The sequence below is a fragment of the Sorex araneus genome, chromosome 4 (assembly GCF_027595985.1).
Source record: "Sorex araneus isolate mSorAra2 chromosome 4, mSorAra2.pri, whole genome shotgun sequence".
In the NCBI taxonomy this organism is placed as follows: domain Eukaryota; kingdom Metazoa; phylum Chordata; class Mammalia; order Eulipotyphla; family Soricidae; genus Sorex; species Sorex araneus.
In genome coordinates this window covers 50,772,765-50,796,100 of record NC_073305.1, presented here as the reverse complement: position 1 = coordinate 50,796,100, position 23,336 = coordinate 50,772,765, and the positions used below count along the sequence as shown (strand labels likewise).

The window sequence follows — 23,336 nt, the reverse complement described above, 5'->3', positions numbered from 1 at the left end:
AGGAATAGTTTAATTTTACAGCATTAGGCACTGGGGCAGGCAGTAATTTGAGTGGGGCGAGCTGTATTATAATATAACGACATATACTACACTTAAGGGAAGCCAAACTGCTGTTTTTCAAAGACATACATTTCCTATTCAGAATATGTGACTCAAAAACTTTCCCTTCTGAAGAAGGGGAAGGAGAAAACTGTTCCAGTCTCCTAAGAGCTACCAGTCTTATATGTTAAAACTGTGGACCAATCTCAAAACGCTGTAGCTCTGTTTCCAGGCTAATGCCTTTCACTTGGGGCATGAAGTGGTGGACAAAAATGAAAAAGCAAGACGGTGAGTATCTGGTTCTTTCTTCACCACGGAAGTTGAGCTGTTCGGTGTGATGGCTATCAAATGGGCGCCATCCTCTCTGTCTTCTGCCCTCTTTTACAGAGGTTTATCAGCTCAGATCAAAGACATGGCATTGTTCTCCCTGACCTCAAATTCCTCCTTGGGAAGAGAGCAGCCATTCAACTTTGACTTTCTTCCAGGGCCGACTCTGTCTTGAGTCTGGCGGTTCTAAAGCCTGCGTGGCCAGGGGGCTTGTGCACATTGCTGTCCACACACCCGCCTGGGCGCAGGGGCAGGCGCAGGTCTGGGAAATGCCATGCTTCTCCTGCTACCAGGCTGCACATCAAAGGGAGTTCTCCCCTTCCTGCCCAGCACTGAAGAGAGGGTGGGCCCGCAGGGGCGGCTTCTGAACAAGGGAGCAGCCATGACAAATATGTCCGAGATCTCACTGATACCGCTGTTCTGGGGATGGACCAGATTAGTGCTAACTCAATGCACAGCATGCCCTGCGTTCCTCACCTCCAGCCCCAGAACGCTTTCTCCAGCCCACAGCCACAGCAGATGGCAGGCTCTCCTCTTCACTCGGGGCCCTCAGCGCAGAGAAACAACAAGCAAAGGAAATGGAGGGGAAGGGGCTTACCGAGTAAGGATGGTTGGATCAACTCCAAAAACTGTTTTATCTGGGTCATTTTTCTGAAGCCACCCTCATACCCCTACCAAGGGAACAAGCTGAGAAGAACAGGATGCCACACAAAACGAAAAAAGAGAAGCACGTTATTAAAAGGTTTTGATGCCAGGTGGTGTGAGTTCAAGACTCAGCTCCTCTTCTTACAAATTGATCTTGAATTAGACATTACCTCCCCCCAGATTCAGTTTTTTCTTCAGTCTTATGTAGAAAATCATCACTGCACCCTTAGCATGGGAGAAAGATTTACGTATTGGTGAGCATTGTATAAAGTGCCCAGGTCTGAGCTCTATGAGCTTTAGAGGTTTTGAGAGCACTTAGGAGTCAGGGACTTACTGCGTGAGTCAGCACGATTAAATTTTCAGGGAGAAGAAGAAATGAACAAAAAACATGCTGTGAGTTCACAGTGTCCTGTCACCCCAAATAAGAAGGAAGCAGAGAAAAGAGTACAGAATGAGAAATTCCTCTTAGTCCCAGCTTGGGGCTCAGCGTTTGCCACCTTTCTGGTTAACTTCTGGACTGGCCCATTATTTCTCTAAACTCCTGGGTATGCTCTGAAAGAGGGTCAGTGAGATGTGCAGCTCACGGCTGACCCACCATCCCCAGAAAACTCCTTGACAACCACAGGGAGCAGGGGCTGATGCTTAACGTCCATGTTAACTCACAACCTCAGAATGCTGATGCTGCCCCTGCCTTCTCTGGAATCACATTTCTACTGCAAATTTCAAATCGTTTATGTATGTATGTATATATGTATGTATGTGTGTGTAGGGGATAGGTAGAGTTGGGGGGGGAGAGGTGCTGTGCAAATGCATGGACTACAATTAAACTATCATCTCGATATTCCCTAAAATTTTGCCTTTCTGTTTTGGAGGAATGGGGATCAGAGGTGGACCTTCCAAGCAATGTTCGGTTCGGCAGGTCTGGGCACCACTAATGACAATTCTCAACTAACCTGGTCAGCAGTTCAAGTCAGTGTGCAGTTCTGCCAGGGATCCCCAAAGTCACCTCAAGGGCCTCCAGGGTTACACTTGGTTTTGCTTAAGGGGCTCATGCAGAGATCCAAGCAGGGTCAGATGCAAGTATGTTTAACCCCTGTGCTATCTCCCTAATCCCCAAGTTTCAATTTTTTAAGGTCACTGTAAAAAAAACTATGAGATGTATTTATTTCTAATTACTGTATAAAATTTACCATGTTGATAGGACAAGAAGAAAACACAAAGTTTACATCAAAATGTAGGAGTTGGGGGTGTGGGTGGGTACTGTTAGTAGTTTCCTCAGTCCTGATTCAAAGTCTCTACTCACAACATGGCACTTGGTCCTATATTCCAGATTTATTATCAGAATTTCAAAAGTATCTACTTCAGCCACAGCAAACAGTAGCTTGATGTCACAGGTTGGCTGCTTTGACACTGGGCTGGAAGGGGTTCTGAGACCTTGATGGGCTGCCTGGGGCTTGTGGTTGAGGTCACCTGGGCCTACCAAGCAGCTGACTATGGCTTGCAAGGACATTTTTTGCCACCCATGGCTAGTTGCCTATCACAGTTGCACTCACATAAACACAGACTCACAGCAGAGAACTTCTGTCCAACCAATATAGCCTCTGCCCCAGCAGGCCTGACTTCCTCTTCTACTTGGGCTCGGCTCCTCTGTGGGGAGAAGGGCCACTTTATTCCACTGCCCCTCATGCATGTGCAAAACGGATTCCTCACAATCACAAACTGAAGCTTGGAGTTTCCAAAATAAATATTGAAATTTCATAATGTCTGCAGAATTGTAATTGTCTCTGTTCCCCCCACCCCCAAGAAGCAGAGGACAGCTCTCAAGGTAGTAGACCTGCTAAAGGGCAGTCCCTGGAAGCAAGGGCACCCCCAACGTGTGATACCAGTATGCACAGCAGGGTCCTAATCCCACCCCAATACCAGATAGCACCATTCTTGCAAAGGGGTGTGTGTGTGTGTGTGTGTGTGTGTGTGTGTGTGTGTGTGTACACGTGTATGTGAGTGAGTGCATGTCACATGTGCATGTGCCTGTGTGAGAGATAAAACTTTTCAATATTAATCATTAGAGAGAGCATGTAGTCATTTGATAATGGAAGATAATGGAAGACGGGAGACAGAGCTGGCAAATGCCAATCTCTTCTCTTCTCCTGTGTCTCTTTGCCTAAACGGTCCCCTCTTCTTTTTAACTTGAGGTGTTGCTGGCCTTTCAGTTGCTCCTGGGACTAAATCTTCTCACTGGCCACTCAGCCTTCAATATGCCATATCTGAACTTAGAAAAATGCTTAACCCTTTTCATTCCTGCAGTAAATTCTAACCCAATCCTTCAGATTTCAGCATGATTATAATATTCATATAGATGGTCTCTCCAACCGTCTGTTTAACATTCCCTGATTGAAGTACCATGTGCCTCCACTTGCTGTGTGATAGTATCAGGAATATCTGTCTCCTTATTAGGCTGAAGGATTTGGACTTTAAGAATATTTGTTTTTCTGGATCTATCTCAAGCACAGAGTATAATGGGTAAGGGATGATGTCTTCTTAAAAAGTGAATAATACACAATGACATCTAGAGCATATTTTCAGATAGCTATCCAGTAATAACATGAGATGAGACAGAGATCAAGAGTGAGAGTTAGTGAATAACATTTAAGTATTTTTTAACAGAGGTTCTTTTCACTCTCAAGGAAATTTAAAGCACCAGTATAGATTCTACGTCTCAGAAGTGAACACCTATGCTTCCTATCTCAGAAAGATTTTATTATCATAGCTCTTCACACACAGCCAAAGCACACAGCTGCATTTCCAAATGCCTTTGTGGTAGGAGCAACTGGAGGCCATGGATAGAAATGTATAAACATCAGCTGCAGCAGTGGAAAGCCATACACTGAGTTTATTTTCTCCTTGGCCCTCATTAGAATCACAAATGAAATGTTGACAACACATGAAGGAGCCTGCTTGTTGAACACAAATGTTTCCACTCCTATCAACCCCCAAACTCTGATAGTCATGCTTCATGATGAAAGCTAAACAGCCCTGGGGAAATGACTACATGCTCTCTCTAATTACACCAGGCTGGGGGAAAGGCCTCCTACCAACAATGGACTGACAAAGGAAAGATCATAGGTAAGACTTTGAAAACAACAGCTTAGCACATAGTAGGTGGCCTGATGTGGGTTGTTTCTGTTTTTGGTTTTGGATTGAATGAAAGGGAGAGACTTTTCATCTGCGCCAGAATAGGAAGTTGCCTGCTAGAAATTTGGATAGAAACTCTATGGAAGTCAACTCTGAGACCCTTTATATTGCTAACAAAAGTCCTGCATGAAGGTTGCCATCATATGGCACCAAAAAACAATTTTCTTTTGTTTGTGAGACTATTTTGATGATCAGCATGGTTAGGTAGAGCACAAATTCACTTAGACTGCAACCGATTCAAGGCATACACAGGCGCCCATTATAATCCTAAGAGATGGTAATTCTAAGCAAAAATGCTCCTTCACATTTAACTCAATTATTTTTGTACCAAAGGAATTAACACAAGCAGATATACTCAGTTCCTACTTGATACATTTTAAGCAGATTAAATAACAGAGGATTTTAGCTAATGTGTGTTGCTATGTGCAAGATGGTCTTTGCTAAGATTATATTTCTCTCTCAGGGCGGGAGGCTGCGGTGGGGATAGGTGTTGGTCCATACCCAGCAATGCCCAGGGGTTATTCCTGGCTTTATGCTCAGGAGTAACCCCAGATGGTGCTTGGAGAAGCATATGCTGTGTCTGGGATTGAACAAAGTTGGTCTCAGGCAAGGCAAGCATATTACCTCCCATACTCTCTCCAATCTCTACAATTCTTATAATAATAATAATAATAATAATAATAATAATAATAATAATAATAGACACTATTATTATTTAGACCTTCCATACAAATAAGCAGTTGGGTCCTTTGTAAAAAGAATGCCATTCAAAATAAGAGTAATTCAATAACTCAATCAAGACCACACAGCAAGCAAATAGAGGTAGCATGTGAAGCTGAGATATTTTTACTTCAGATTCCATGCTTTCAACAGGGCCACTATTCTAAAATAAAGTGGTTGGACATGTAAAGACTAGAATCTTGAAAAGGAGTCCTAATGTTTGGGATCTGTTCCAAGGTAACGATGGGCTCCAAGGTAAGTTGTGCCTGAGACAACTGTATTTTCCAGAACAATTCCAAGAATCAAATAGTTAACATAGAACAAAACTTAAAGAGAAAAGAAAACAAACAAACCTAGACTCATTATTGTATCACAATGTATCTACACTTAGCTATAACTTGGAAATATGAAAAACACATTGTCATCTATTACAGAAATTGGACTATCATGCTATAATAAAGGCACAAAAGCAAATAAAAATTCATCAAGAAGAACTGCATAAAACACTCATTTATGTGTAACATGAGTAAACAATCAGACATAAACTTGAATTTGATTCCAATTTATATTCTTGGGTAGGGACAAAAGTAGCCAATCAAAAGATCTAAGTAAAACAACGTGTCGGTGTGAGGCTTTGGCCAGGCTTCCTAAGCTGCCTTGTTTCTTGATCCTTTTGTTTCTTTCATTAGCTTTATATCAACCAGCATCTGTCTATGTTTATTCCATCAGCCACATGAGCTCACTAATTACCTTTAATCATACTTATCTGAAATGCATCTTTATCTTCACATACAGCTATCCCGGTTGCAGGCAAACCAAGCGCTGGAAGCTGAGGCTAGGAAAACACTGGAATGGGATTTTGTACTTCCTATAACCTTAGCAGTACAGAGTGGTAGGACAAAAAGTGAAAAATAGAATGTACTTGGTTGGCCTCTGCTACCATCCAAAGTTGCCAGCAAGAATTCTGGAGTCTTGGTTTCTCGAGAGTTGGGCAGTGTGGATATCTAAACTGAATCATGTATAATATTCTCTTTGGTAGCAGGTTCAAACAGAAAAGATGATCAGCACTGATATTGACATAATAAATAAGGTTTGCGACAGAGCATCCTACAAATGGAAGACTATACATAAACCAGTGTCCTATGTCTGTTCTAGTTCAGATCTGGAAGTTAGACACATGCTGAAATGCAGTCATGTACATTTTGAACCCTGCCTTTCTTAGTTTTCTAGAGGTCACTGTCACTGTTATCCCGTTGCTCATCGATTTGCTCAAGTGGGCACCAGTAACGTCTCCATTGTGAAACTTATTACTGTTTTTGGCATATTGAATATGCCAGGGGTAGCTTGTCAGGCTCTTCTGTGTGGGCTAGATACTCTTGGTAGCTTGCCGGGCTCTCTGAGAGGAACAGAGAAATCGAACCCAGGTCAGTCCTGTGAAAGGCGAATGCCCTACCCGCTGTGCTATGGCTCTAGCCCTTCTAGAGGTTGAAAGCACAAATTTGATATCCACTAATTTTATCAGGCAACTCAAGTCCCAATAAAGGGAGTTTAAAATCAACTTTAGGAAGCCCATTAAAAGAAATACTTACCTTATCAAAAAGTTAAATAAGGGACTAGAGAGATAGTGCTTGCCGTGCATTGGGCCAACTTGGTCAGATCTCTGGCATCATCTAGTAGTGATCCCGGAGAAGAGCCAGACATAAGTTCTGAGAACAACTGGCTGTCCCTCTTCCTTCCCCCATCAAAAAAACAAAGTTGAGGAAGAATACCATTCTTACTTTATTTCTTTTTCACTAGAAAATCTCCATGGAAGCACTGATTCACCACTAAACAATTCAAAAGAAAATCATATTATCTACTAAGTAGGTGATTTCAGACAATATCTATAGTTTATTATAATACAATAAAAGAATGCATTATATATATATTTTAGAAAAGATCTTTAGAGTCTCTTCAGTATATGGTATCTGAAAACTGAATAGTCATACACAAAAGTGAATTAAATTATTATTTTATCCCTATTAAAAATCGAACTCAAGATATATTAAAGATTTTAATGTCTAAGGTGGAAAAAATAAAAATACATAAAATGAGTCTTAGATAGTAAGCTCTTTAACTCAATCCCTTTAGAGCTTTGGGGGTATTGTCTCTAAAGGAAAGGAAAGTAAAAACAAAACTAAACAACCAGAGCACATTCAAAAACCTTCACAGGTAAAGGGACCATCATCAAAATAAAAAGGCAACCTACTGAATGGGAGAACTTGTAAACAGTACTTGTAAAAACTACATCTAACAAGCAAGAGCCTAATGAAAAAAATAGAAGAACTCAAACAGCTCACTCTCATTTTTTATAATTGAAAAAAATAGAAGAACTCAAACAGATCAACATTAACAAAATAAACAACCCAACTAAAAAAATAAAATAAGATAAAAGTATCCAGAGGATCTTCTCAAAAAAGATATAACTTCTATCTCTTCATTTGCCTGTTAGCCAGAGATAGAAGTTTGTAATTACTTATTTTAGGTAACTGTAAATTAAAACCACAATGATCTATCATCACATATCTGTTATTATTAAAAAGGGAATTTTGAACAATGTTGTTGGGAAAATAAGTCCATGCAATCTCTATGAAAAATTGAGTATGTTTATTTCTTAAAAGTTACTATTAGAAATATAATAAAACCCAAAGATAATTCTTGGGTATTTAGCCAAAGAAATGAAAACACCAATCTGAATACATATGTACCACTGTGCTTAAGCATGTCCATCTCACTTACAATAGCCAAGATATATAATGACCATCAATGAATTAATGGATAAAGATGTGACATATATGTGTGTGTGTATACATAATGGAACTCTGTCACTGTCACTGTCATCCCGTTGCTCATCGATTTGCTCAAGTGGGCACCAGTAACATCTCCATGGTGAGACTTGTTACTGTTTTTGACATAGCGAATACACCACAGGTAGCTTACCAGGTTCTGCTGTGCAGGCGAGATACTCATGGTAACTTGCCGGGCTCTTTAAGAGGGGCAGAGGAATTGAACCTGGGTCGTTCACATGCAAGGCGAACGACCTACCCACTGTGCTATTCATATAAAAAAGTGTAATCTTGCAAGTATTGACAACATGGAAAAAAACCTGAAGATTGATGCTCAGTGAACTCAGGGGATGAAAAGCAAATTCACTGATATGTGGAAGATAAATAAGCAAAACAAATGGAGAAGGGAATTGTGGCTGAACAATCCCCACTATATAGCTACAAAAGCAAAGCAAGTTGATAACAACAAAAGATAACCCTTACATACAGAGAACATATTGGTGGCTGGTTACTGGGGGAGAAGAGGGTGGAGGTGGGTAAAGAGGTCAATTATATGGGATGAACCACCAGAGGTCGGATGGGCAGGAAAACCCAGATAAGCGGAAACCCATGACTGAGATTTCCAAGCCCACTTTGATGGGGACTGGATCTCCTTCCCCCATGTCCCCAGTTTTCCAAAAGCTTGGCAGTCACACCCACAAACTGCCCCCGGCGCCATGTAATCTCATCAATGGCCAAGACCCAGAGACTATAAACTAAAGCTCCCAGAAGAGAATGACACAGAATTTCTGGACATTATATTCTATCCATAACAAGCAATACAAAACAAATCGTCTAGCCTTGCCTTTTCAGCAGGTTTAAGTGGTGGTGATACTGGTGTCAAAATATCAAAATGTAACCAAAGTAGAGAGAGAGTATGGGGGAAATTGTCTATCACACAAGCAGGGAAAAGGTTGGAACAGGGGCGGGGGGGATACTGGGGATTTTGGTGGTGGGAAGTGTGCACTGGTGAAGGGATGGGTATCTGATAATCATCAGTGATTATATGACTGAAGCTCAAACACGAAAGCTTTGTAACTGTGTCTCACAGTGAATCCAAAAAAAGGGGGGGGAATAATAATAAAATAATAAAATTAAGTTAACATTAAGAACAGAATAAAAAAAATAATGTGGAGTTCATGCCCAATTCAATCAGCTTAATCAATGGCTGAATAAATAGCAGCACTACTACAATATTATAAAAAAAAAAGAGGCCAATTATAGTGATGACTGCAAACTAGACTTTTAGTGGTGCTCAATATACAGATGTTATAACCTGCTATGAAAAGAAATAAAAAAGACCATAGATCTGAAGCTTATAAATTAACATATTTTCCATTGTCTATGACTCCTTTCCCTGCAAGACACAAGCCGCATTTCCCAGCTTCCCTGCTGTTAGATATGGTCATGATTTCACTTAGCTAAAGGGATATAAGCAAAGATGACAAATAACATTCCCAGTTACAGCTCATACTTTATCCTCATCACTCCCCTTGCATCAGTCAGTTAACAGAAAGGGCTCTGAGAACTAAAAGGAGGGCAGAGGTGCCGTGATGGGTGAAGCCTGGGAGACTGACTGGCAGGACAAAGCCAGCCCACCCATTGACTAGAAATCAGCATCAGCAACGATAAGAACAATGTCCTTGTCCTTTTCATCCACTGAAATTTGGGGGGTTATGAGCTACAGATACTACTTTAACTTACACAAATCCTTGCAATATCTGGCCTATTGTAAACACAAAGGAAATGACACGTTTGCCATTTTAAAATGTGCCCTTGTTTTCTTGCTATATTTTTATAGAGAGAGGAAAAAAAAGAAAGGAAAGAGGGAAATAAAGAAAGAGGGAAGAAAAGAAATACTAATGAAATAATTTAAATAGCTTTGTGTAAATTTTATACCACCGTGTCATTGGGTCGTCCACACTACATAGGAAAATATTTTCTAAATGCCAACTTTCCTCCACAACCAAATAAAATTTCTGCATGGATTTGTTGTGCCTGGGCCTTCTCCTAGCTGTCCTAGGTTGCACATGTCATAGGTGAGCTGCCTACACACTACCCCCACAAAAAACAAATCCAACACAGCAACATCTTCTCTGGTTGGAGACCTATTGAAGGGTACTGAGGGCCATTTTACCATACTATTTTTCTAAGCAGGCATTACAACCAGGAGAAATGCGCCCAGGCATTTTAATATCTAGTTAAGGACAGAGATCACTGGCAGATAAATGTATGCTACATTGGGGGCTAATATCATTGAGGAGGCATGCTCCATTCACACATATAAATCAACTATTCACCAAAAAAGAAGCCACCTCAGATATCCTAGTAAGGAAAATGCATCTCTACCTATCAGAATTAGCTCTTCTCTTTTAAAATAATTTTTTAAATGATAGCTATAGCATGTTTGCCGTTGAAAGCTGAATATGCAAAGTTATAGAATCACTGTATCACTGTCACTGTCATCCCATTGCTCATGGATTTGCTCGAGCGGGCACCAGTAATGTCTATTTGTGAGACTTGTTGTTACTGTTTTTGGCATATCGAATATGCCACAGGTAGCTTGCCAGGCTCTGCTGTGGGGCGGGATACTCTCGGTAGCTTGCTGGGCTCTCCGAGACAGACGGAGGAATCAAACACAGGTCAGTCTCATGCAAGGCAAACACTACTCGCTGGGCTATTGCTCCTGCCCAGAAAGCAAAAGTTAAATGTCCTCTCATTAAATTCTATTATTCCCTGGATAACCAGTATATACCAGACAAATTCTGCCCTTTCCTGCTATTTCATCTTTACACAGACCAGTGTGAATTTTGAGGTTGTAAAAATTCCACCTGTGACATTTTTTTCAACATAAATTGTGTTATGCAATATACAACCCTACTCAATTCACTTTATTGAATCCAAGCAGTTGCTATGACTATCCTGCTGGCTGGGGTCTCACTTCTCATTCATTCTTTTAGAATAGCTACATAAATTACCTAGAAGGAGCTACTACGCATTTGTTGTATTTTAAGACATCACCAATTTTAAATGATAATAACAGCTGATTTCCTGAGTGGTGACATGTTAAATGAATGGGTTTATGTAATGACACATTCTGATGTAATACGAGTAAAAGGATATTCAAAGTTAATACGTTAGGAAAAATATAGAAGCTAGGAAACTCGGAATCTTGAACTTTCTAGTAATTATAGATACTATTCCGAGGGTGTATTGGGACCTAACTCCCCTATAATATACTTGACTCATGACTGGATATAAATGCCAGGAGCATCTCACAGCTGAGTCCTCTTCTCTGTGGGGGATGAAGTGGCTTCACCTGACATTGGTCAGCTCATATCGGTGACCCTTTCATATGCACTTTCACTTTGTATTTCTCAGATTTGGCTTACCAGGAAGGGAGGGGAAAGAAAGAAGGTGCTTTAGGCATTAACATATGGTCCATATTCTCCTTTTGTTCTGTGAGCTGAGAACAGATGAAGTAACTCAACCAGCCTCTACAGTCAATGTCTTTCAAACTCCAGGTACCCTATATTCCAAGTGGAAAGCATTTTTTTTCAGAGCCAGTTAGAGTCAATGGGAGCAAATTCAAACTAAACAAGGCATGTGGGGCAGCAAGTCACTACTCCCTGAAATCCATCAGTTATGAGTTATTTGCCCATTCCCAGGGCATACATGTTTTAGAGGGGATCAGCTATGCCAGACTCTGAACTCTAAGATAGACACTACTTATAGGATGTTTCAGCATCACTTCGAATCATTTGCACCACAAAGATATGCTTCCTGTGTCCTGTGGGGCAGCATGAGAGCTTCAGTCTATAGATGAGGCACAGAGATATTTTGGGGTTTGCCCAAGGCCATGGAGCTCTAGGGTATTAGCAGCATTAAAGTATGCTTCCTTGTTGAGCTACAGAAGCCTGTGGTCCCTGCTGGTGTCCTTGCCTCCTGCACAAGCTGCAGTCAGTATCTTCATGGTGACAACACATTTATCCTTCTCAACTGGAGTCTTTGAGAACTAGGACCTGGCAATGCAGTGTCAGACTTCCTGGCATTTTGTCAGGCCCTCACGTATAGCATGATAGGACCAACAGAATGCTCCGTTTGAATGCTCCTACTCAAAACAGTTTAGAAGGCACTCTCCTAGGATACATTGGGTCATGCTGTACTTTGCTTTGCTTAACCCTAAAACAACTTTGTGAACAATCCAAGGCCAAGCTGTGTGGCTCCCTCATACGGTTGATACAAGAGGCTCCACAGCACACTACTTCAGAACAACACTGTTCATATCAGAGATGCTCTTCGACACCTGCGGGGCATTTAGATGTGCTGAAGGGCTGCTTCAGGCAGAGAGAAAACTCGACCTGTCTCCACAAATGGTGGGGGATTTGCACAGAGAAATGTTCCAGTCCCCGTCAGGAAAGTTTCCAACAGCTTCAATTAGAGAATAGTCACAGTTCAGTGAGGACGGATGCTCAGGGGGGATAGATGATGGTTTTATATGTGGAAAATGAGAAAAAAGCCAGAGTCTCTGCATCAGGGAAATGATGAAAGATTGCAAAGTCTTTCCAAAGTCACATACAGCGAAAGGTCAGTTCAGCTGGGAGAGTAGGGAGCGTGCAAAGAAGCAGCTGAGAAGTATTTGTGGCATCAGGGAGAAGAGACTGAGATGTCCACTAAAGTAAATCAGAGCTATGAATTTCAGGGCATCAAGACCCTGTCAACACAGCTAATCCTCTCAGATGCTGGCTGAATGGGCTTTGATGGCCAAACAAGTGCACTGTAGAAGCCGTGTCAGCTGCCAGCAGGCCAGTGCAGCTTCAGATTACACATGCTGCCGGCTTTGTTGCTAGAACCCCAGATTAAAGGGCCCCACATCGAATGTCCCCCAGCCTGACAAGAGTTGACCCAGCCTGGTTAATAAGTCAACAGAATTCAGAAGCCACGGTCGGATTAAGAAGGCAGTTTTATTTTGGTGCCCTGGACTTCAAGCAGATTAAACAATCAAAAAGGCCGAGGCATCAGGGTCATGTTTGAATGCTACAGCTGTTCCCCGAGGTCTGACAAACATTCTTTCTGTGGCGCGTCCTCTGAATGGGAAAGGCAGGCATGATCCCAGGGAGGCCGACCCTTTAAGAAAGGAGACGGGTATAATCAAAAGATTCTCTTCTGGAAAACAATCCCAGCCAGATGGAGACAGAGGAAGGACGGCTTGAGCAAACGGGCTCCTGAAAGCAGTGACTGTTCTTTGCATCGAAGACCAGCACAAGGAGGAGTCACCAAAAGAGCAAGAAAAAGGCGAGACTGCAAGTCGGCCAGACCTTACTTGCTTTTCTGATCTGCAAATCAACAAAGATGGGCTACAGGCTCAGGCCGGAAGCCCCTGGAGACCCAGTCATGAGAGGTGAGCCATAACTCATCCCCTGGGCTATCTGAGGGAGCCCCTCAAAAAGAGAGCTATGGGTAACCTGTTCTCAAGTACTCTTTCTCAAATGACCTAATGGATGTAGACCTGGTGTTGGTGGGAGCATTTATGTGTGAGCCAGGCTGAACTCAAAAAAGCAGGGCTGGGGACCACTATACCAGGTCATGTTGCAGCAATGTCCTTGTGAGGCCATGGCCCATTTCATGGAAAACAGAGCATTTCAAGAGGGAGCTCAGAAACCAGTCCCTGCGCAGGGGAGTTGGGAGACAGGGCACAGGGATATAAAAAATGAACAGATGAACTGGCTTTCTGCTCAGAAAAGCAAGGAAGACATGAATGGATTCTGTGGAAAACATAGTGTCTTGCATACAATTGTATTTCCTGCAACTAATTAGTAGTTGTGACCTCCAGCGAAAGTGCAGGATGTCACCTCAACTCTGGTAGAGGACATTTCAGTTTGAAAGGGGTCATTTAGACTGCTTGCAAGATTAGAGTCAGGAAAACATGTTTTATGTTTGGGAGGAGGGAACTGTGATGCTTTGTTGCCTTGAGCTCAGCTAATGTGGAGAGAATCTTCTTCAGAAGGCTCTCCAAACATCTTCCAGCAAGCTGTAGACTACAGTTCCTATCATGAGAGAATTCAAGAGACACAGAAAAGCAGGCCCAGTGCACTGGACAATCACAATGCAATTTACTTAGAAAAGGCCAAAAACAAACAAATGAAAACCTCTTTCAAATAAATAATTATCTTGACTTTTAAATATTAGTTCTTCAGTCTTATAAATTCTTCTAATTTAATAGAACACCCTTGACAGATGTTTGCAATATTTTGAAAATTCAAGTCATAGGGGGAAAGAAAAGTGTGATATAGCTACTTTAAAGAATAGTTAATGAAGTGGATTCCAAGAAAATGTATCCTGCAAGGAGGTTCTATTTGATTCTAGAGATCTCCCTCTCTAATTTCCACAGAGCCAAAGAAGTCTATGAGAGGCTGTGCAGTCTGTTTTGTAATGAACGCAAGCTACAACGAGGCAAATGCCTGTCAGTGAGGGCTTGGCTAAATATTAAATTGGAGATGGGTTCACTATCGAATACTCTACAAGAAATTAGAAGGAATGAATAAACTCTTTATATAAGACATCTGTCTAGAACCATATTGGCTGAATTGGAGTATTGAAAAATGAAATATGACGATGCTCTTATATCTATTTAAAACTACTGTACAAAACATTATAATGGTGTGTGTGCATGTGTATTTAAATGGATGTTTCTCATAGGAAGTAAAGAAAGAGCCCTAAGAGACTAGAAGCAGATTTCTTGAGTTAAAAATCATAACTCTATTAACTTACTATCTGTAAGATCTGGGGCAAGTGATTTAGTTCAGCATGTCAGTTTTCTCACCTGTAAAATGAGGGTAATACAGAAACAGATTTACCAGGTAATGAGGATTAAATCAATTAATATATATAAAGCACTCAAAAATGGCTCCTGGCTCAAAGTACATGCCATATAGTTCATATAGTTATTTTCTGTTGTTGATGCGACTAAGTAATGATTTCGAAAGACTAGAGTGATAAACTAATAATGATAGGGAAGAAGAAGCAGGTGTTTATGTTGGAAATCCAAACTCAGGAGCTATTTAAAGGGAATGTAACTATCAATAATAGATCATTTATTTGTGTTAAAAGAAAGAGAAAAATATGACAACCTATAAACAATGTGAAGAACTTTGTTATAGGAACATGGGTATTTTGACCCAATTATTACTTTTAATAGCATAAAGAAAAAGCACAGAAACATTCCCCATTCATAGTATTATGGCATCTGTAAAGATCCTCATCGGTGTATTGGAAAAGCTTTATTATCTAAATATTAGATCTTTGGGGGGTCACTGACTGTATTATTATCATCAGTATTAGGAGATTACTACCAGGTAGGGGTTTGATGTCCTTCTTGGAGGAGCTTGGGAAACCAGCGATTAAACCTTCATACAAAGCAGCACTTGAATCCTCTGAGATTGTTATCTCCCTGACCCTGTTAGGAAAGTTTATACCTGCTTTGTCAACATGACCATCAACAGTGCATTCAATTCCCTGATTGTAGTCAATTCCCAAAAGCTCTAAGTAGTCACTTATGAGTACCATGGGTAGTAGGCAGTAGATATAGATCATTTTTTAATCACCATAGAAATTTTTATTGGACAAAGCTGATTTGGAGGTCATTTCTGAACTTCTCATAACTCCTACATATTCATGCCCACATTATTCTGCAATAACCTACAAAGGTCATGTGACTTGCCCCCTACCCTACTTTCTGACCTTTCTATTCCCTATCCTTAATTTGTCTTCCATTGTCATCGAATTACTGAAGAAATGAGAAAATACTACATTTATGGCTTCCAACAATAAACAGCTGAGTCTACAGCAGTCATTTGGCACAGAGGATATACCCAGCTAGCCAAATTCATCCATCATAGGGAGTAAGGAAACCCTCTCCCAGATTGTAGGTGATGGTAGCTGTCCAGGAGTCCCTTGCCTGTGAATTTGAAAATTCTTCTTATAGTGTCTTCTTATAGTGCTCTTCCGTAGAAGAAGCTCTTCTTATAGTGTTTACCCCACTCTTTTTCTATGTCCCCTAGGTAAACTGATCCTGCTTTCCAGTGTGATCTTCGTGCTCCAGGTTGTATGTTGTTGTCCTGAGAAGTGTCGCTGTTCCTCCTCTTCACATTCTGTAGACTGCAGCCAGCAAGGTCTGGTGGAAATCCCTTCTAATTTGCCTCCTCAGACTCTCATGCTGCACTTGCAAGATAACCAGATAAACCGGCTTCCTGCTTTTGCATTTAGATCAGTTCCACAGCTCATTGCCTTGGACTTGGGCAATAATTCCCTTTCCTTTTTGGCTTCTGCAGCCTTCCACGGCCTTCAGCACTTGCAGGTCTTAAACCTAACCCAGAACTCCCTGCATTCCCTGGAAAGTGAACTTTTTCACTCCCTCCCTCAGCTAAGAGAGCTGGATTTGTCAACCAACAATCTCAGTCACCTTCCCACATCCCTGGGTAAGCCTTGGGAGAATCTAACTATATTTGCAGTTCAACAAAACCACCTTCAGCAGCTTGACCGAGTGCTTCTAGAATCCATGCCCAGTGTGAGGCTCTTGTTTCTCAAGGACAACCTCTGGAAATGCAACTGCCACTTGCTTGGTCTAAAACTCTGGTTGGAGAACTTTATCTACAAAGGTCAGTAATGTCTATTTGGAAACTCCCACCAAGGCATGGTCCATCTAGAATGAACCTCATCTTTTCTCTGCATTAGAAGTTGTGTGTGTGTGTCTGTGTGTGTGTGTGTGTGTGTGTGTGTTGGGAGGGAGGGGAGCAAGGGGAACTTCATGGGATTTTTCACATGGATGTCATTTCCATAGTATGGCAAACTAGACAAGTGAGTCATTAAAGGTCATTTAAATTCATCTTACAAATATGATTTGTGGAGATAAACTTCTACTATCTTGATGAATAGTAATATTAAGCTATTTATCTCACAACTTTTCTCCCTTAAGATAAGAAATTGCCCCCTGAATATTTTGTTCAACTCCAAACTGGTACCAAATTCCAATTTACAGGAGTGATCCAAGCAGAAGATTAGCACTCTCTGCTTGGGATACTTGACCCCTGGTTGTATGCTTTTATCCATTTTTCAGCTGTTCCTGTCTGCTGTAGCAAGTTCCAACATTCCTGAAATTGAATACAACAAGGTCCCCCTCTCTAAATTCATATGCTATTTCATTAACTAACTGTTTCAAGCAAAATAAGAGCTCCTAGAATACTAACAATGAGGTGCTCTGGAAAATACCCAGGAGTCCACAAACTATGGCCTGAGGACAAACACAGCCCACCTCCTGTTTTGTAAATAAAGTTTTATTGGAATGTAACCATACTCTCTCATTATGGACTGTCTGTGGCTGCTTTGCTATATTAGGGGAATGTTGAAATTCCGTGACACAGGCTGCATGGCAAACCTTAAAATATTTACTCTCTGGTCCTTTATAGTAATGTTTTCAAACCCCTTTGGTTTAATGCTAGCATGTTAACAATGGAAAAGAGAGGGTCTCAGAGGTTCAATGACTTGTTCAAGATCATAGAGTAGAAGTATAGATGAGAGAAGGATGAATCCTTTTTTTGCTTTGGACCCTATACTTTTTATCTATACCACAGACTGTCTTGCCTCCTTTAAACCACACTCACTCATATATTCCTACACTTGTGCACATCTTTAAATGCCAGGCATTTTTCACACATCAAGAAAATCCTATTAAACAAACAAAGAAACAAAAATCTCTGCTCTCAGAGAAAGGTAGGGATTTCATTAGTAGAGGTAGATCCTGAGTAAGGTAACAAGGTAACAAATAATCATGTTCAGATAGCAGTGTCAGGGAAGTGAGGAGCAGGGGAAAAGGAGAAAATGGAGGGTTGGGGTACCCTCTTAGATTGGATGCCCAAGGAAGGTTCCTTTAGAAAGTGGTGATGTTGAGCAAAACATAAACAATGCGGTATATCAGGTAGCTTTCAAAGTTCATTGAGGTGAGGTCATTGGGGAAAAGGACAGCAAGTCAAAGGGCTGGCAGGGGAGAATGCTAGGGCCCGAACATAGTGAACAAGAAAGAAAGAATAGCTAGGATGACAGAGAAAGGGAGGCACAGAGCAAAGAGAAAGACAAGAGACCAGGTCATGTAGGAACCTACAGAGCAGGCCGAGACATTTGTATTATTTTAGGTGATATGGAAATGCTCAAAGAATTTTCATCAGGGGAATAATAAGATCTGATTACATTTCAAAAGGTCACTGAGGCATCTCTAGGGAAAGTCAACCAAAGGTTGTAGAAGAAGCAAGTGTATCAGAAATAAAATCCATTATTCAGAGAAGAGATGCTTGTGGATTCAAGAAGAGTAGAGAGAGGTTATTGATTTAGGGAAGTATTTTGAATATTGAACTGATAGAAAATACTATTGGGTTGAAGTAGGAGATAAAGGAAACAGTAATTGTTGGAAATTCGATTTTGTTTTGTAATTCAGGAGTAACCAGATACAATGATTTCAGTTAGGCAATAGGGAGAAGAGTGTGGAGGTGGGATGAGTCTGTGAGGAAGTGTAGAAGGTGGTCTAAGTTAAGAGTTCAGTTTGTGGCTCATTAAGCTTGAGATGCTTAATAACATCTGAGGGGAGCTGTAGACTCGGTGGATATCTGTCTTGGCATAGAACTCAGGAATATTTCAGATATACAGGCATATAGGTACAGCTAATAGAGACTGAAAGAATGATTGGAGCAGAAATAAATGTATTTAGAACACATCTTTAAATATAAAATAGTGAATTAAAAATCCTTCTCAACAATAATAGAGCAAACATCATATTATTAAACAGCTGGTCTTTAATAAGACCTGAAACAGGAGTCATATACTGTGCAAATGCATTTTTTATAAGAAATTACAAATAAATGCATTGACACCTATGTGTAAAATCGCTTTACCTTGGTGTTCTGGACTGCTGATAATAAGCTAAATCATCACAGAAATATCATTTTCAATAAAGAATATTTCTTAACAGAATTATTGACTATGTCTAGGACACTGGGAGCCACTTAGAGTATGAGGAAGCTTCCTCTTGTGTGATATTTGGACAAATGAATGCCCTTCCCAAACTCCAAGTGTCATAGGTGAAGCTGACCATGTTGAGCCAGGGGTTTTCTAAGACTATTCCAGTCCTGAGGTTCTAACATGTGGCTAATGTTCCTTCAGAGCAGAGGTGCTGAACACAAGCCAGGACCTTTCTCAGGGAAAGGTAAAATATATTAGGGACAACAATTCTTGGGTGTTTCCAAGTAACAAGAACAAACTTCAAACAGGCACTACATATGGGAGACAATTTGATGTCAGAATTACTGAGTAAAAGGCAATAGGGGCTAGATATCAGTTAAGACATTATTTTTTAAAAAGGAACCTTTCCCATTTGGCCAGAAAGGAACAAAGTGTATGGGAGGTTGAGCATGGACTTTGGTGGCCTGGTGTAGCAATCAGAGACTCCACTGCCTAGTACTCAGTCCTGTAGCTCCAGGATGAGGGGAAAGAACTTAGTTTTCCTCTGTGTGTGTGTGTGTGTGTGTGTGTGTGTGTGTGTGATGTGTGTGTGGTGGCGGGGTAGACAGACTTGTTAAATGTGCTTCGATAAAGATCTATTAATGTCTCCTCCACAAATATTATGCACATAGATTAGGTAATTATGATTCATCTCTCTTTGTCCTCCTAAGTAAACACATCATTTTTATTTGGTCTCAACATTATGATAAATTCTTGATATATTTATCCAATTGAGTCTTCAGAGCAATTCTAAAATTCTACTGTAGAATTTTAACTCTACAATTAAGAATAAAATGTCTTTATTCCTTCCTCTTCCCACTTTTCAGATAAGAAGTAAAGGCACAGAATAATCAAATAAGGTTTATTATTATTATTATTATTGGATCACGCAGCTATGTAATGATAAGTCTCAGGAATGAATCCATTTTCTTCTAAGAGCATTGTTAAGAGCTACTAATAGATCCCTGGTGGGGGTATAATAAGCCAATCCCAAGCATCTTGCCTTGTCAGTTTCTGTGAAGCTGGGAGTGGATTCGTCAAGCTGTCATCGGCGATCTTACCACCTGGCTTAGGGATAAGAACATGGTGGAGGAGGTGGAGGGGGTCTGGCTAAGAACAGAGCTGCACCAGAGCAATGTCATGATTCTGAAACCAGCCAACATTCAGGGATCAGTCTGTTAATTTCCTCCATTCTGGTCCCCTAGGTTCTGTCTTACCCTAATAGTGCCAATGCTTAAGACAGAGTTAAATATTGTCCCTTACCAAACATCCATGCTTTATTTCTGTCTTTCTGGCTTCTGCCTTATAAAAAAAATGCTGGAGCAAGGTCAAGAAAGCGTTTGCAATGCAAGGGAATCCTTAATCAGGGCATATGAAGCCCCTTAAGTTCACCATGAGCAGTTCCTTTGCATCTTTGGTTTTATGCACTTCATCTTAGAAAACTGGGAAACAGCTGTTTTATCTTCTTTTATAAAATAGGTCATGCCTGTAAATGATCTGGGAACTAGAGTTCTAGTGCTGGTGGCCAGTAGGATTACACCAAATGGTACTCAGGTGGCCATATCATACTGTAGATCCGTTAGAACCTTGCACATGCTAGGCATGTACTTTGCTCCTTGAGTTATCAACTCAGTTTCCTCTTTTACATTTTTGCTTTAGAATTGGTGCTCTTTCTTTGGGGTATCACTGAAGAAGTGAGAGTCAGGAGGAAATTAAGGGACAGGTGCTTCAGTTTCAACTGGTAGCAAAAAAATGGGTAGGGGTTGAATGTTGACACAGGCACTTACCCAGGTACAACCTGTACCACATAATCACCTTTGGACTTCTAATGGTTCCATCTACTTACAGAATCAAGTAGTACTTGACTCAGAGGCTCAGATACAATGTATCTGAAAGCATTCTCTAAATGTTGATACATGATGCAAGGAAAAGTCCAATTATATTAATGCGGTGACCTCCTGCATAGGACCTTTTGTTACGACTTCATAATTCACCTGTAATATGTACAGTGCATTTCTAATCACATTTGGTTAAGACTTCACTGTTTTTTCTGGGGAAGGTGCCTATAACAGAAGGAAGAATTAAGCCAGAGACCATGATAGGGATGGTCAGGAAGTTCATCTAGTGATCTATTAGTAGCTCTTAACAACGCTCTTAAAAGAAAATGGATTCATTCCATGAGACTTATCATTAAATAGCTGCGTGATCCAATGACTGTATGTCCTTGTATAAAACTCACAGGCATCAGGATGCTCCCAAGGAAGGAAGTAGGGAGCAAAAGTGAAAAAAGTGAGAATATGTAGGATGAGAGAAGAGGGAGAAGCCTGGGTATGAGTAATTATTCATTCACTCTTGACTTGAATGATTTGGGACAAAAATTACCCTCAGAGTAGAAGTATGAGCATTTATTTTATAGTACCTTGTCAGTGATAAGCAGATTTGCCTGGAAAGCTACCCGTGGTGCATTCGATATACCAAAAACAGTAACAGTTTAAAAAAGTCTCACAATGGAGATGTTACTGGTGCCCACTCAAGCAAATCGATGAACAATGGGATGACAGTGCAGTGTTACCTTGTAAGCCATCAGTATACAAATATGGTGTTTTATGCCAAAAATCTTTAGTCAGAGAAGCTCATTTTCTTGTGTTAAATAGTAACTCAGTGGTACAGTTAGGCCAACGAGGAATCTGTTAGAACAGAGCTCTTCCTAGAAAATAATCACTAAATACTCAAATCTCCTCTTGAATAGAGGAGTAGTTTAGATACCTGAGAAAATCAATTATCTTCTAGAGAATAGAAAATGGCACTAATAACCAATGAAAAGTTTGGTGCTGAAGTAGCAAATGTTTCAAGACCCAAGGAGACATGTTATTCGTACCTAATCCCAAGAACTGAACTTATATTGCTGGGTAATCTTCAGACACACACAACACTTCAAAACACTCTACCTTCCTGACTAGCATCCCTGAAGGGTCAGTAGACAAATGGGGTCTTTGTAATTAGCCCATATCATCAAAACAGTGGACATTTATTTTGTTTATTTATTTTAGGTTTCCAGTGGGAATTTGGTACAATAGATTTCTTGTCTGCCAGGGTTCATTAAGGGTGCTAATGGCAGGAATGCTGTTGTAACAAGCGCCCTCAGATTGGCCTCCACAGCTCTTTCTCTTCAGCTTTTGCATTGTTTTTCGCTCAGTATTTATAAGCTAAAAGTAACTTGGCTTCTAATGAATTCTTGGTTATACATAATAGCCAATTTTGTGCGTGGCATTTTTTGCATTTAGCCAATTTAGAAATCTTACAATCATAAAATATAGCTGTTAAGTTCTTTGACTCCAGGGGGTGGAAAAGGTGCTTTATAAATTCCATCTGCCTAAGTTTTTGCAGGCTGAGGGTTTAAGAATGCAGTTCAATCCGGCCTTGTTATCATTCCTTGGTTTTGTCTCTTAAAGGGGGAGTCATCGATGGCGTCATCTGCATGTCACCAGATCTCTGGAAGGGAAAGGACCTCCTTACAATCCCCCATGAGCTGTACCAGCCCTGCTCTTTTTCTTCTTCAGATCTGGATTCCCTGCGGGTGTCACAGACAGGCTCTGCTCATCAGGCTGTTCTGAGGTCTCCTGAGAGCCACTGGGAATGTGAGCTCAAACCCAAGCCAAGGCTGACCAATCTGCGTCGTGCAGTGGCTACTGTTGTCATCATAGGGATTGTGTGTGGAATCGTGTGTCTCCTGATACTGGTATCCACTATCTATGGCTGCACCTATGCAGCTCTGACAGCCCAAAATCAGGGTGGACCCTTGGCCCAAATCCATGAACTTTCAACGGCAGAAGGAAAAGAGCTTTTGGATAATTCACCAGCCTGACAGTTTTCATCTCAAAAAAGAATAAGCATTTCAGGCCAGAAAAAAATGTAGTCTGAATAGAGCTCATGTGTTCACTGTGATGGCCTCTTTCTGCTTTTCCCAAAGGAGAGAAAAAAATGTGACTGTAAACAAATAATCCTGGGATAAAATTTATGCTGAAATTTTTAAAATACCATGGTAGAAATAGAATTGATACTTGTGCTATGTGCCTGAAAAGTCATTGCTCCTATGTTGGGGAAGGCCATATATAAAGGAGAGATATCATCTCTTTCAGGTACTCATCTTGGATTAAGTTGCTTTAGCAGGGCAAAAGAAACTTAAATACATGTGCCAGTCAGCATTCCTTGGAGCTTTATGACCCACTGGAAAACTGCCCACTTTTGAGTGCCTGGGAAGAGACCGGTGATACTACCCGAGGGGCATTGAATGCCTCTATAATTCAAGTTCATGCTGGATCGGTGATACTTTTAGATGTTGTGTATGTTATATATTTAATGGGAGTGTCTGTTAGTTGGGAATTTTGTAGCTTGCCACAAGAGTCAGATTATATTTAATTTTGTAAATCAGAAAACCATTTGGGGCTTTCTAGGCCGCAGAGGAAGAGGAGGGTTCCATGTCTGGATAATGGGTCTCAGACC

General features: G+C 40.8%; 2 protein-coding genes across 3 annotated transcripts in view; one reads left to right on the top strand and one right to left on the bottom strand.

The window, feature by feature from the left end:
- Nucleotides 1-23,336, bottom strand: part of CACNA2D3 (calcium voltage-gated channel auxiliary subunit alpha2delta 3) — a 999,345-nt gene that overhangs the window by 134,546 nt on the left and 841,463 nt on the right. The gene's annotated exons all lie outside the window — the stretch shown is intronic.
- Nucleotides 13,008-22,698, top strand: LRTM1 (leucine rich repeats and transmembrane domains 1). The gene is made up of 3 exons (XM_055134937.1): nt 13,008-13,188; nt 15,848-16,444; nt 22,286-22,698. The coding sequence occupies exons 1-3, from the start codon at nt 13,140-13,142 to the stop codon at nt 22,696-22,698; spliced, it is 1,059 nt and encodes a 352-aa protein (XP_054990912.1). The 5' UTR covers nt 13,008-13,139.

Coding starts and splice junctions, on each gene's coding strand:
- LRTM1 (XM_055134937.1), top strand. CDS start 13,140: ATGGGCTACAGGCTCAGGCCGGAAGCCCCTGGAGACCCAGTCATGAGA. Junction 13,189..15,847: donor TGGAGACCCAGTCATGAGAG/GTGAGCCATAAC, acceptor TATGTCCCCTAG/GTAAACTGATCCTGCTTTCC. Junction 16,445..22,285: donor GGAGAACTTTATCTACAAAG/GTCAGTAATGTC, acceptor TGTCTCTTAAAG/GGGGAGTCATCGATGGCGTC.